Source organism: Marmota marmota, unplaced genomic scaffold, assembly GCF_001458135.2.
Source record: "Marmota marmota marmota unplaced genomic scaffold, marMar, whole genome shotgun sequence".
Taxonomy (NCBI): Eukaryota; Metazoa; Chordata; class Mammalia; order Rodentia; family Sciuridae; genus Marmota; species Marmota marmota.
The window spans coordinates 6897034-6908482 of NW_026000221.1; the positions used below are offsets into that span (position 1 = coordinate 6897034).

General features: G+C 34.9%; 1 protein-coding gene across 2 annotated transcripts in view; it reads right to left on the reverse strand.

Annotated features, from left to right (window-relative positions):
- The window catches only part of Pggt1b (protein geranylgeranyltransferase type I subunit beta), a 55714-nt gene that overhangs the window by 16148 nt on the left and 28117 nt on the right, over positions 1-11449 (reverse strand). For both annotated transcript variants that reach the window (XM_015488597.2, XM_015488596.2), the window contains one exon: positions 9664-9709. In XM_015488597.2, the coding sequence (XP_015344083.1) occupies positions 9664-9709 (46 nt within the window). The remainder of the gene's footprint in view (positions 1-9663; positions 9710-11449) is intronic.

The window sequence follows — 11449 nt, forward strand, 5'->3', positions numbered from 1 at the left end:
GGGCTGGGGATGTGGCTCAAGCGGTAGCGCGCTCGCCTGGCATGCGTGCGGCCTGGGTTCGATCCTCAGCACCACATACAAACAAAGATGTTGTGTCCGCCAAAAACTAACTAACTAACTAAATAAAAACATTTAAAAAAAAAAAAGAATTTGGAGGAGAAAAGCCCCATGCCATCCTCAGGCCTACATAATTAGGAGGGATCTGAGGCCTGATGCACACATGTGCTCAGTAGTAGCAAAGTGGAATAACACACATTTTGCTAATATTATACCTACATGGGTCCTCTGCATTGGTTGATCTGTACCTTGTTTGATCATGCCTTGCTGACACCACTGGGAATGAGTACCACAGAAGGGGGCTGTTGTTCTGACTCCTGCCCTCTCACGTGAAGTACCCGACCCATGCCAATGTCAGAAGACAAACACTTCAGGCCCTTTAACCACAACTGGAGCATCCTGTAACAGAAACCTTTTTAAGTAACAGAACCAATACCAGGAGTGCCTTGAAGAAACCCCAATCACCTAATGGGGCTACCACTCCTATTGTGAGACTAACCACCTCATACACACTGCTGCCAACAAATACCTGCCTGAATTCCTTGAGGGTTCCCACTCTTGCAAAACCTGCAAAGACAGTGGATCTCTATGATTGTGATATAATATTGTGACCAAACTCACTAATCACAACCAAAAAAGTTATGCTACCCAGCTAGAAATAACTCAACATTACACAACAAACCAATATCCCAGGTAACATCTTCTGAAGAGAGCTGTTTATTAAGAAGGACATCCTGTAAAAGTAGTAGTGAAATTCATCTGAATAGGTGCACAGATCTCAACACAGAAACACAAAAGATATGAAAAAAAAGGTAAAATGACACTTCCTATGGTTTACAGCTCTCTAATAACAGTTCGTAGATAACTCAATGATATCCAACACAGATAAAAAGTTAAATAATTTTTCAAATTGATTTTATTTTATTTTTTTAATACATGACAGCAGAAGGAAGATAATGCAGTCGATAAATAAAAAATTCGGTCAAAGAGAGATTCTAAAAAAAGCCAATCACAATCTTGGAAATGAAGTCCTGGTTAAGAGAAAACATTTACTTGAAAACCTCAACAACAGATTAGATTAAGTGGAGAAAGAATATCAGGACTTGAAGATAGACCTTTTAAAATATTGCATTAAGACACAAAGAATAAAAAAAATGAAGAAAGCATTCAAGATCTGTAGGAAACCATTAAAAGATGAAATATCTAATTATCAGCATACCTGAAAAGGAAGAAATAAAGTTTAAGGGCATAGAAAATCTGTTCATGATGTAATAGCAGAATGGTATAATAGCAGAAAATTTCTTATATCATGAGAAAGACAGATACCTGGTAGAGGAGGTCTTTAGTATCCAAAATAAACACGACCAGAAAAGAACCTCATTATAACATATTGAAGTCAAACTTTCAAAATTACATAAAAAAGAATTCTAAAATCTGCAAGAGAAAAGTGCCAAGTCACATTTAAAGACAAACCCATTAGACGAAGAGCAGATTTCTTAAAGGCCAGCGGGCAGGTCATGATGAATTTCAAGTCCTGAAAGAAAATAACTACCAACCAACTTTACTATGTCTAGCAACATTACCTTTCAAAATTAAAGAAGAAATACTTTCTAACATAAACATAAACTATGGACATTCATGATCAGTCTTACAAAAGATGCTTAAGAGATTCTTACACCCAGAAGTGGAAGAAAGGTAACTACTATTATGAGAATATATGAAAGAATAAATCCCATTGGAAGAGTAGATACACAAATGAGAAAGAACTCAGAAATCTTACACTGACACAGTAAACCATCAAACCACAGAGTTTAATAAATAAATAAATAAAACTAGAAGAAAATTAAAAAATATGTCAATAACGAGTCCATACCTTTCAGTTACCCTGAATAATAGCTTTAAATCTCCAATTAAAGACAAGCTGACTAATGGATTAAAAAAATAAGGCAAAACAAATATGATGCCTATAAGGAAACTCTACTCACTAGTGAGGAAATATATAGACTGAAGACAAAGGACCAAAAAAAAAAAAAAAAGGGAAGAAAAAAGGTATCCAAGCAAATGGAATCCCAAAGCTAGCAAGACCAGTTATACTTCTACCCAATAAAATAGACATTAAGACAAAAACAGTAGAAAGAAACAAAGTTTACTATATAATGATCAAGAGAGCAAATCATCAGAAGATATAATTACAAATCTCTATGCACTGTCAGTTTATTTATTTATTGGTTCTTTTTAATGTCATGAATTCCAAGACAGGGGAATTCATTTCAATAAAATTATACAAGCATGGAATATATCTTATTCTAATTAGGAACTCATTCTTGCGGTTGTACAAAATGGTGGGATTCACTATGGTATATTCATATGTGTAACGTAGGAAAATTATTTCATATTCATTCCACTGTCTTTCCTTTTCCTATATCCGCTCCCTTCCCTTCATTCCCCTTTGTCTAAGCTATTGAATATCTATTCTTCCCCACTTCCCCCTTATTCTGGGTTAGCTTGTAGATAACAGAGAAAACATTCAACCTTTGGGTTTTGGGGACTAGCTTATTTCACTTAGCATGATAGTCTTCAGGTCCATCCCTTTATGGGCAAATGTCACAAAGTCATTCTTCTTAATGGCTGAGTAATACTCCATTGTGTATACATGTATCCCATTTCTTTATCCATTCATCTTTTGAAGGGCACCTACATTGGCTTCATGCTTAGCTGTTGCAGAGTACCACCCAATTTTACAACAAAATACTGTTAGGCCTAGAAGAGAGATAGGCTTGAAATTAATAACTGGGGGATTTGAATACCCTGTGTCTCACCAATAGATCATCCAGACCAAAAACAAAATAACAACATCAAAAACACCAGAGTAATTATTCTAAAGATCAAATGGACTTAACAGATATTTTACAGAACATTCCACTCAAAAGCTCCAAAATACATATTCTTTTCAGTAGTGCATGGAAATTTTTCTAAAATAGATAATATATTAGACCACAACATAAATCTTAAAAAATTCCAAAAAAGTGAAATAATAATGCTCATCTTTTCTGATCAAAGTGGAAAGAAAACAGAAAAAGAGAAATTGTAAAATTACATATAAACGGAGACCTCAACATCACATTTTTGAATGAACAGTGGGTCATTAAGAGAAATTAAAGAAATAGTTGAATCAAATGTAAATGAAAACATAAAATAGGATATACAAAAGCAGTACTCAGAAGGTAGTTTACAGCTATTGTTCACATTAAAAAAAAAAAAGAAGAAAGAAATGAAAGATCTCAAATAAATAATGATGCATCTCAAGATCTCAGAAAAGCAAGAAAAAACCCAAAACCAGTAGAAGGAAATAAAAATCAGAGCAGAAATAAATGAAATAGAAACTCAAAGAATATAAAGGATCACTGAAAGATTTGGTTATTTGAAAAAATAAACAAAACTGACAAATCTTTAGCTAGACTAAACAAATGAGAGGAAGACCCAAATAAATAAAATCTCACACGATACCACAGATATTTAAAATCACTGGGATTATTTTGAGAAACTATATGGTAGCAAACTGGAAAATCTAGAAATGTACAAAATTTTGGACACATATGACCTACTAAAACTGAACCAAGAGGATATAAAAAGTCTGAATAGATCAATAACACATAACGAGATTGAATCAGTAATAAAGACTCCCAACAAAGAAAGCCCAGGACTTGATGGCTTCACTACTGGAACATACCAATAATTGTCTTTGGGGAACATTCATGTTAGTGTCTTTAAAAAATGAATGTTCCCCAAACTATTTCACAGATTTCAAAGATAGGTAATCCTTTCAAAATCATTCTGTAAGGCCAGCATTACACTGTTAACAAAACCTGAACAGGAAGCATTCAAAAATAAATAATATAACTATAGACCAATACTCCTGATTAACATAGACAGAAAAATCCTCATTACACATAATACACAGCAAAGAAACAAGAGTGAAGAGAGAACTTACAGAATTAACTGCATACAATATTATTACATATCATGATTAAGTAGATTTCATTCCAGTAGTGCAAGGATTATTCAACATTCATAAATCAATAATCTTAATACATTACATGAACAGAATAAAGGATAAAAATTACATGATCATCTCAATAGATGCAGAAAAAGCATTTGATAAATTTCAATATCCTTTAACAAATTAGGTACATAAGATTTGAAACTCAACATGATAAATGATATATATGACAAACACAGCCAACATCACAATGAAGAGAGAAAAGCATTTCCTCTGATAAATAAATATGAGATAAGAGAACAAGACTGCCTACTCTCACTGCTCTTATTCAGTATAGTACTAGTTTTACCTAGACAAGAGAAAGTTTTAACCAAGCAAGAGAAATAAATAAAAGGCATACAAATAGGAAGGGAAGAAAGTCAAATGAGCTGTTTGCAAATATTAAGATTCTTTGCACAGAAAAACCTAAAGACACCACCAAAAGCCTATTCATAGAATAAATGAATTCAATAAAGCAGGGGGATATAAAATCAACATATAATAAACAGCAGCTGCTGGTTACGGTAGTACACACCTGAAATCCCAGCAATTTGAAAGGCTGAGGCAAGAGGAATGCAAGTTTAAGGCCAGCCATAGCAACTTAGTGAGACCTTGTCTCAAAAAATTAAAAAGGGCTAGGGATGTAGCTCAGTGGCAAAGTGCCCTGGGTTCAATTCCCAATACCCATCATCCCCCAACTCCCTCCAAAAAACTACCCAAACAACAGCTTTACTATATACCAATACTGGCTGAGCAAGAAGAAACCATGACAGTGATCCCATTTACAATAACCTCACACACACAAAATACCTAGGAATAAACCTAAGGAAGTGAAAGACCTATGCAATGAAAAGTGGAAAACAAGGAAGAAAGAAACTGAAGATACTCAAAGGTGAAAAGACCTCCCATGTTCATGAAAAGATAGGATATTGTTTAAAATGTTCACACTACCCAAAGCAATTTGCACACTGAATGCAGTCCCCATCAAAATACTGATGACATTCTTCACCTAATTAGAAAAAAAAAAACCCTAAAATTCATATGGAAGCACAAAAGACCTCAAATAGCTAAAACAATCTTGAGCTAAAAGAGCAAAGATAGAGGCATCACAATACCTGACTTCAAGACATACTACAGAGTCACAGTAACAAAAATGGTATGGTATTGGCATAAAAACACACCAATGGACAGAATAGAGAACCCAGAAATAAATCCACACATCTATCGCTAATTGAGTCTTCACAAAGATGCCAAAAACATATACTGAAGAAAGAACAGCCTCTTTTAACAAATGGTGCTAGAAAAACTGGATTTCCACAAGCAGAAGACTGAAACTTGACCTCTATCTCTTACCCTATTCAAAAGTCAACTCAAACTGAATCAAAGTCCTTAATGTAAGACCTGAAACTCTGAAACTACTAGAAGGGACACAGGCGAAAAACTTAAAAGATACTGGTAGAAGCAATGATTTTATGAACAGAACTTCCAAAGCTCACGAAACAAAAGCAAACATTAACAAATAGGATTACATCAAACTAAAAAGGTTCTGCCCAGCAAAGAAACAAGAGTGGAGAACCTACAGAATGGGAAAAAATATTTGCAAGTTATTCATCTGACATAAGGCTTATATTAGAATAAAGAACTCAAAAACAACAAAAAATGAGTAATCAAATTAAAAATATGGGCAAATGATCTGAACAGACTCTTTACAAAAGAAGTAGTACAAAAGGGGCTGGAGATGTGGCTCAAGCAATAGCGCGCTCGCCTGGCATGCGTGCGGCCCGGGTTCGATCCTCAGCACCACATACAAACAAAGATGTTGTGTCCGCCGAAAAGTAAAAAAAAGAAATAAATATTAAAAAAAAAATTCTCTCTCACTCTCTGAAAAAAAAAAAAAAAAGTACAAAAGGCCAATAAAATAAATGAAAAATGCCCAATATTATTAGCCATCAGGGAAATGCAAATCAAAACTACAATAAGATACCCATCTCATCAAGTTAGAATGGCTATTATTAACAACAAAAAATAATAAATGCTGGCAAGGATGTGGAGGGAAAGGAACCCTTATAACACTGCTAGAGGGAATGTGAACTAGTAGCTACTATGCAAATGAAGTCAGCATATAAAGCAGACACCTGCATGCCCATGTTTATAGTGGTACTTTTCGTGATAGCTATAAAGGGAAGCAGCTCAGGTACTCATTAACAGATACAGAAAATGTAATGTGTGTGTATAACACAGAGAGTATTATTATCTATCAGCCATAGAAAAGAATGAAATTCTGTCATTTGCAGGAAAATAAATGGAAATGGAGGACATTATTTCACTATTAAGCAAAATAGGTCAGGCACAGAAAGACAAGTATTGTATTTTTTCTCTCTCATATGGAAACTGGAAAAAAAAAAGATAAATTCACTTTAAAAGTCCTGAAAGAAAAGGGATTACTGGTGACTGGCAAGTGTATGGGGGACACGAGATGCAGGCTAGGAGAAAGTAGAAGGGTGGATGGACATGATCAATTTACTGTGTTTGTGTGTGTGTGTGTGTGTGTGTGTATGGATATATTGCAATAAATCCCATCAATCTATACAACCAAAAATTTTTATTAAAGAAAGGAAGTTAAAAAAGAAAAAAGGAAAGATGAACTGAAATTAAGAGGTATGAGGAAAAAAACAAAGATGGTGAAGAAACCATATACAATTAATTAGAAAGTTGTACAAAAGGAAGATGATATTTCAAGAAACAAGCAGGGAGATAAACATCTTCCAATGCTTCAAAGAACAGAAGATGAGAAATAAGCAAGACATACTGGATTTGAAAAGTAAACTTTAAAAGAGAAACTTCTTAAGTTGTTGAAGGCTTACATGGAAAATTAAACAGTAAGTTAGATGTGATGGCACATGCCCGAAATCCCAGCAACTCTGGAGGCTGAGGCACCAAAATAAAAAAAAAAATAAAAATAAATAAATAAATAAATAAATAAATAAATGCCATTTGCAAAGATGAGCAAATAGTATTTTTGGATCACTTTTCCAAAAAAGGATTAACAATAAGAAAAAAATGGGAGAAAGCAATCACGTGATTGGTCTGGCAAATTGCAGGGCTTCGTTTTAGGAAAAAGTTTCATTTGCTAGCATAGATAGTGCTGAAAGAGGGAAGAAAGGCTACGCCAAAGTCCTCTACGGTAGTACTCTTTTCAGCCTCACTCACCTCACAATATATAAAGTATTTGAAAATACCTACAATTTATGGAGATATATCAGGATACTGTGGCATTCTGATTAGGAAACTCTTTTTCTAGGGATTTAAGTCTTGAACCTACCAAGACAAACATATAGATAAAAGGCACATATTAGTTTTTTGGCATGAACTGCAGCACATCATTGATGATCCTGATGGCTACAACCTACTCTGGTCAAACCAACTCAAAAAAATGACCTATATGCCTCAGGAAGATTTTTATCCTGACAGGAGCCTTCCAAGAGTATCATGTTTGAGCAGCCCCTCTTTCATATCCCAGAAGACATAATTCCAATTTCTTGGAAATAAAAGTGTCTATCCCACAGGTCTCCTGTGCTGGTAAAATGTTTGCCCAGCTAGAGTGTTACAAAGAGCATTACAGCTGTGAGCTATCTTTTCAGAAATTTTTAGAGTCAGCCTATTTTCTCTTAGTATCACTACAAATCATATGGATGAACCAGCAATGTAACTGTTAAGAAAACCGGTTAAGACTTCCTGGACAAAGTCTTTTTTTTTTTTTTTGGTACTAAGGATTGTACCCAGGTATGCTTAATCACTGAGCCACATCCCCAGCCCTTTTTAATATTTTATGTAGAGACAGGGTCTCATTGAGTTGTTAAGTGCCTTGCTAAGTTGCTGAGACTGGCTTTGAACTCATGATCCTCCTGCCTCAGCCTCCCAAGCTGCTGGGATTACAGACATGCACCAACATGCCAGCTGGACAGAGTCTTTAAATTAAAGACTTAACTTTGTTAAAAATAACTTAAATAGTTAAGTCTTAAAATAACAAAGCTCTTTCGTGTAGGATAAGTCTCAAGGACAGTATGATACCAGCTTGTTAAGAATGATCATGTGCTGAAGAAATCAGTTCTCTAGTTATGACCTTTGACATCACAAGCTCAAGATAATTCCCTCCAGAAAAGAAACATGTGACCTATAAAGAGGCATGATGACCATCTATACCTGTGCAAAGCACCCTAAAACTCCCCCTTGATATTCTATCGTAAGCAGCTTCTTCCCTTTCCCTTCCTATAAATTTCTCTGATACCTACCACCTGACCAGGGAAGCAGATTTGAGCTTATCGCTCCTGATCTCCCTGTTGGTGGTGCAATAACACTCTTTTTGCAATAACTAGTGCCATCAGATGGGATTCTATGTGCTTAGACCAGTGAGCCTTTGCCGCTTAGTATATCTATCACCAGTTCCACCTATAAGCAATCGTGTATAACTTCAATACATACAAGAATTATGGTGCCAAAATTACAGTATGATTTCAGAGGAAAATCCAAGATAGTCCTCCACATACCCCTAGTCACACACACCTACAAATATCTAAGTTGAAGGAAGGAGTAAAGATGCAAGAGAAGGAGGAGATATCTGATACCACAACATCCTGGTAGATATGTAAGGATACGGGGTCAAGGAATATAAAATTTTTATATATGTTTTACAGTTTACAAGCAACTTTCCCCTTTATTTTTTATAATCTAAAGAAAGACAATTATTCCACTCTGTTGAGTTGAAGAGAGGAGGCAAGGTCACACAGCTGGTGCCAGGATCATGGTCTAAAGACTGATCTGTTCTTCCTATTCTATTATGCTAGCATAGGGATCGAGACAACAAATGAGCATATTTAAAAACAAAACAAAGCAAAACAAATAAAAAACCCCAAAAACCTGCTGTGATGAAGAGAAATCTGGACGACTCCTTTTTAGAAAAGGAGAATGCAAGTTTATTTACTTCTGAATGGCAACTTCAATTTCAGAGAGTTAAAACTATTGATGTGTTGAGGAACTTAATGAGTATCATCTCACTATTTGACTTCTGCCAAAAGTGAGGAAAATTTGACAGAAGAGACTATTTATGTTGTTATTAAACCTATGTTAAATAGCAAAATGTTTTATGGCTATGTCTATGGATAATTATATTAAGGAACAAAATTTTCATCTTTTCATTGAATTTGATTCATGTTCTTTGGTCTGGTCTTTTAATATTATGCCCGAGAAAATAACCTGCTGTTTTCTAACAAAGGTCAAGAAATAATCCCAAGATATTTTCGTGCGGCTAACACTTGAATAAGTCACTAGAAAATATTGTATGAACACTAGTTTAAATGATCCCTTAATGAATGTTGACCCAAGAGGCTTCAAATAGGTACAATTGTATCTAAAGAAAGAAGCAGGAAAGCAACAAAGAAGATAATAAGGCTACATCAAGGTCTGAGACAAATTTCAGATTGTTCAAAGATAGTACCTTTCATATTGGCTATAACATGATGCTGTTTAAAGAAACAAAAGAAACTGCACATTCATTTAAGATGTCTTACCATGAGATTCAAGTCCAGCTCCCTGTGCCAGCCCATTGTCATAGGACTGAAAAAGAAAAATATTATTTAGTTTAATAGGAAAAAAATATGGAATAATAAATGACTAAAAGTTGCCATTGTGGGTTTTGTTTTAAAAATCTTTTTTCCTCGCTTTTCCTTTATAACTTTCAAAATTTGCACTTTTCTCCACAGAGAAGTAGAAGTAGGCATTTTCCAAGTAACTGATCTTTTATTCACTAAGTCAAATCACTAAATGCATACAATTCTGAGACTAGATTGTTCAAAGATAGTACTTACATATTCAGTTTTTACCTAATAAAGCTCAAACCCCTCCTTCTTTCCCATTTGCAACTACATAAGAGTTGAATGAAAATATAAGGATTTTAGAGTCATAAAACTTTATAAGCATGAAACAAATCTGTTGGGACAGTTTGGACTTGCTGAAGGGTAAGAATTGCCTAAATTTCAATCTCCCCATATTGTTACAAAAATCAAAACAGAATAAGAATAAAATTACAAAACTCAAACCTTAGCAAAGCAACAAGAAATTCTTAAGCTACAGATTACCAATTGTCTATAGAAAAAGAAATATCAAATTTCAGCAACCCACCTGTCAAATCCCTGATATACTTTTTAAAAAAATTTATTTTTTGATTAAAAAAAAAAATGAGAGCAAAATGCATTAAAATTCATATTACACATATAGAGCATAATTTTTCATATTTCTGGTTGTATGTTCACACCAATTTGTGTCTTCATACATGTACTTTGGATAATGATGTCCATCACATTCCACCATAATTGCTAATCCCCTGCCCCTCCCTTCCCTTCCTACCCCTCTGCCCTATTTAGAGTTTGTCTATTCTTCCCATGCTCCTCCTCCCTACCCCATTATAAATCAGTCACCTTATATCAGAGAAACATTATTTTTTTTTTTGATAGGCTAATTCCACTTAGCATTATATTCTCTAACTCCATCCATTTACCTCCAAATGCCATGATTTTATTCTCTTTTATTGCTGAGTAATATTCCATTGTGTATATGTGCCACATTTTTTTAATCCATTCATCTATTGAAGGGCATTTAGTTTGTTTCCACAGTTTAGCTACTACAAATTGTGCTGTTATAAACACTGATGTGCCTGTGTCCCTGTAGTTTGCTGCTTTTAAGTCCTTTGGGTATAGACAGAGGAGAGGGATAGTTGGGTCAAATGGTGGTTCCATTCCCAGTTTTCCAAGAAATCTCCATACTGCTTTCCATATTGGCTGCACCAATTTGCAGTCCCACCAGCAACGTATGAGTGTATCTTTTTCCCCACATTCTCGCCAACACTTATTATTGTTTGTCTTCATAATAGCTGCCATTCTGACAGGAGTGAGATGAAATCTTAGAGTAGTTTTGATTTGCATTTCTCTAATTGCTACAGAATGATGAACATTTTTTATATATTTGTTGACTGATTGTATGTCCTCTTCTGAGAAGTGTCTGTGCAGGTCTGTGGCCCAATTATTGATTGGGTTATTTGGGGTTTTTTTGATGTTTACCTTTTGAGTTCTTTATATACCCTAGAGATTGGTGCTGTATCTGATGTGTGAGGGGTAAAAGTTTTCTCTCAAAATGTAGGCTCTCTATTCACCTCACAGATTTTTCTTTTGCTGAGAAGAAACTTTTTAGTTTGGGGCTGGGGATGTCGCTCAAGCGGCAGCGCACTCGTCTGGCATGCGAGCGGCCTGGGTTCGATCCTCAGCACCACATACAAAAAAAAAAAAAAAAAAAAAAAAAAAA